At 40.1% G+C, this 2,424-nt stretch overlaps 1 protein-coding gene across 1 annotated transcript; it reads right to left on the bottom strand.

The window, feature by feature from the left end:
* Nucleotides 1-1,216: 1,216 nt before the first annotated feature.
* On the bottom strand, nt 1,217-1,946 carry LOC145947836 (regulating synaptic membrane exocytosis protein 3-like). The gene is given in 4 exon segments (XM_083057611.1): nt 1,217-1,311; nt 1,314-1,448; nt 1,536-1,682; nt 1,749-1,946. Coding segments are annotated over 4 exon segments (552 nt in total). The 3' UTR covers nt 1,217-1,239.
* Nucleotides 1,947-2,424: the final 478 nt, after the last annotated feature.

The following is a 2,424-nucleotide window of genomic DNA, read 5'->3' as shown; positions in this document are numbered from 1 at the left end:
CTATACACCAAAGACATTATTTCGCGAGTAGTTATGCCTTATCACTTACTTATACTTATAGATACTCTCAATACGAATAAGGAGACACGTGCTAAGAATGTGCAGATTCATGTAAAAGAAAGTTACATTAAAATCACATTAAACCATTCACTTGAAATCCTGTAATACACAAAATCATTATCCATACAAGGAGAACTGAACTGTGACAGGTCAGTAATATATCGATCATTACTCACAACAATTATTAATTAATAATATCGTCAATATGTACCACGTTAAATCGTTGTCCAAACTAGCTACGAACGATGCCTTGATTCTCAGTGCGTACCTAAAAACTATCTGGCGCTCCGGGAACACATGGCTGGCTACGTCTACATCTAGTCCTACATAGAGACTTGGGGCTCGTCTGATATGCCGTACATGATATGTGATGTACTAGTGGTGTTTCTAGAAAGACATGTCCTCTCCCGTACGTTTTTTTCATACCCTTTCCTCGCATTCCGTTTATCTTTCGATTTCGCTCTTCTCTTTGTTTTCCTTTCTTTCTGCCCTCTCTCGCGAAACCTTCTATTATATCACCGTACACATTATATTTATAATACTGCATTCCACGTTAAACTGACTTTTATCGTATTCAGAGCCAAGCGTCACTCGTTAAGTAGTCTTAGGCTTCAACATTTAATGTAACTTACGAGAGGGTTGGGGGAGATACGCGTGTATAAGGTTCTTTTTTGTTTGTTCTTCAACCGTAGTGAGAAAGAATGTTAATATTACGATAGAGAATTATCTATGAGACGCTATCCTCGACTCTTTTACACGGTAAATGTAGTACGGTAATCTCAAGTCTCTAGTTATTTAACTCTGAATATATGTATATGTACTTAACATTTGACGCTACATCATCAAACGATGGATTTTCTGCGGGTCATTTAAGGATATTAAAAACGTTTATAACGATATTTGTTTTCATTTTCAATCCCTCTAATCGTTTATCAGTAAAATATACGACACTACCTTATATATATATCGAGACTCGTGCATTTCGATATCCTAATTTAAATGGTGGAAGCGACTATATAGGTGCACCGCGAGATAGGAGCTCGAACTCAATCTAGTGTTTTTGTTTCTACTTTGCTCTACTGTAAGAAAAAAAAACTCAAACATCTCTCCTCCGTTAAATACATGTGTAAAAGGAATTATATTTTTTTTTCGGCACGCGTTCCTCGGACAGTCGATCTTTTAGATTTTAAAAGACTCGAGAGACGTGGCCGAAGATCGACGGGACAAAGCAAGGGATGGAGCTCCACTGACCTGAGGGCTTGGGTGTCAAACAATTTGTACCATCCGAACACCATCTGACTGAGATCCAGCTCATCCAATACGATCTGTGCAATACCCATGAACACTTTTTTCCCCTCTATCCGACCGTAATCGCCCCACACAGTCACCTGAAACCGCGACAGGAATCATAATCAAACACGTCTGCGTGTGAAAATGCCTATACAAAAAGAAATAAACAGTAGTTGGAGATATACCTGTAATATGCAGCCCCGACAGTTCTCCTTGAAAGTCAACAATTGTTGATAGAACGGATCTAGCGTCTTTCTGGCCATCAACGTTTTCGCTTTCTCTATGCATCTTTTACCGTTCACGAGGTAAAGCTTCACGTAAGGGGCCGGAATAAAGGGTGATATTGATGTTTAAGCGCGTTCGGGAAATCTTTCTATTCGAAACAGCAGGTAACAAACCCTACCTGGTATTGCTTTGCTGCCCTGCTTCGCTTTGAGATCTTTGGCACGTATGACCTCTACCTCCAGGTAACCCTTCGTGTGGCTCAAGGACAGTTGAATCTCCCCGAGGCAGCGGGCACCAAGAGCCTGCCTTCCTACCACCTGGCCTGGTCCAAGATCTTCGATGAAGTCTCTCAACTGCCCTTCGCCTGCCATTCGCAGCCTCGGAGACCAGCTGCAGTTTTCAAAATCACACATTTAGCAACGATATCGATTCGTCTCCTTCATTTACGGAATACTACGGAAAGTATAAAAGAATGAAAAAAAAAACTGTGTGCTTTTTAATCGTACGAGCAATGGAAATTGAGACTTTGTGCAGTTCTTTGTCCCTTTTTCTTCCATTCTCTTGCTCACACGTAAACTTTGTTCGATCTAAGGATGTAAGAAATGCGCCGTAATCTCTATAATGAAGAAATAAAACGCGAAAAAAATTGCAAGCCGAAAATCAGAGTATTATTATTTCAGAGAGAACCGAGAGAGAGATGCAATAAGAGAGAATTATTGTGAGGGGGTTATAAAAATCACTAAAAAAACGAAAAGTTTATTATTCCGCAGGAGCGAGGAACAATTCTCGCAAGCCTTCGACGAAAGTTGTAAAAGAGAGAGAACACACCTCATTCAGTTTGAGATAAGA

Source organism: Prenolepis imparis, unplaced genomic scaffold (assembly GCF_030444845.1).
Source record: "Prenolepis imparis isolate NDT839.2.m4 unplaced genomic scaffold, iyPreImpa1.0 SCAF_161, whole genome shotgun sequence".
Taxonomy (NCBI): domain Eukaryota; kingdom Metazoa; phylum Arthropoda; class Insecta; order Hymenoptera; family Formicidae; genus Prenolepis; species Prenolepis imparis.
This window is presented reverse-complemented; position numbering and strand designations above follow the sequence as displayed.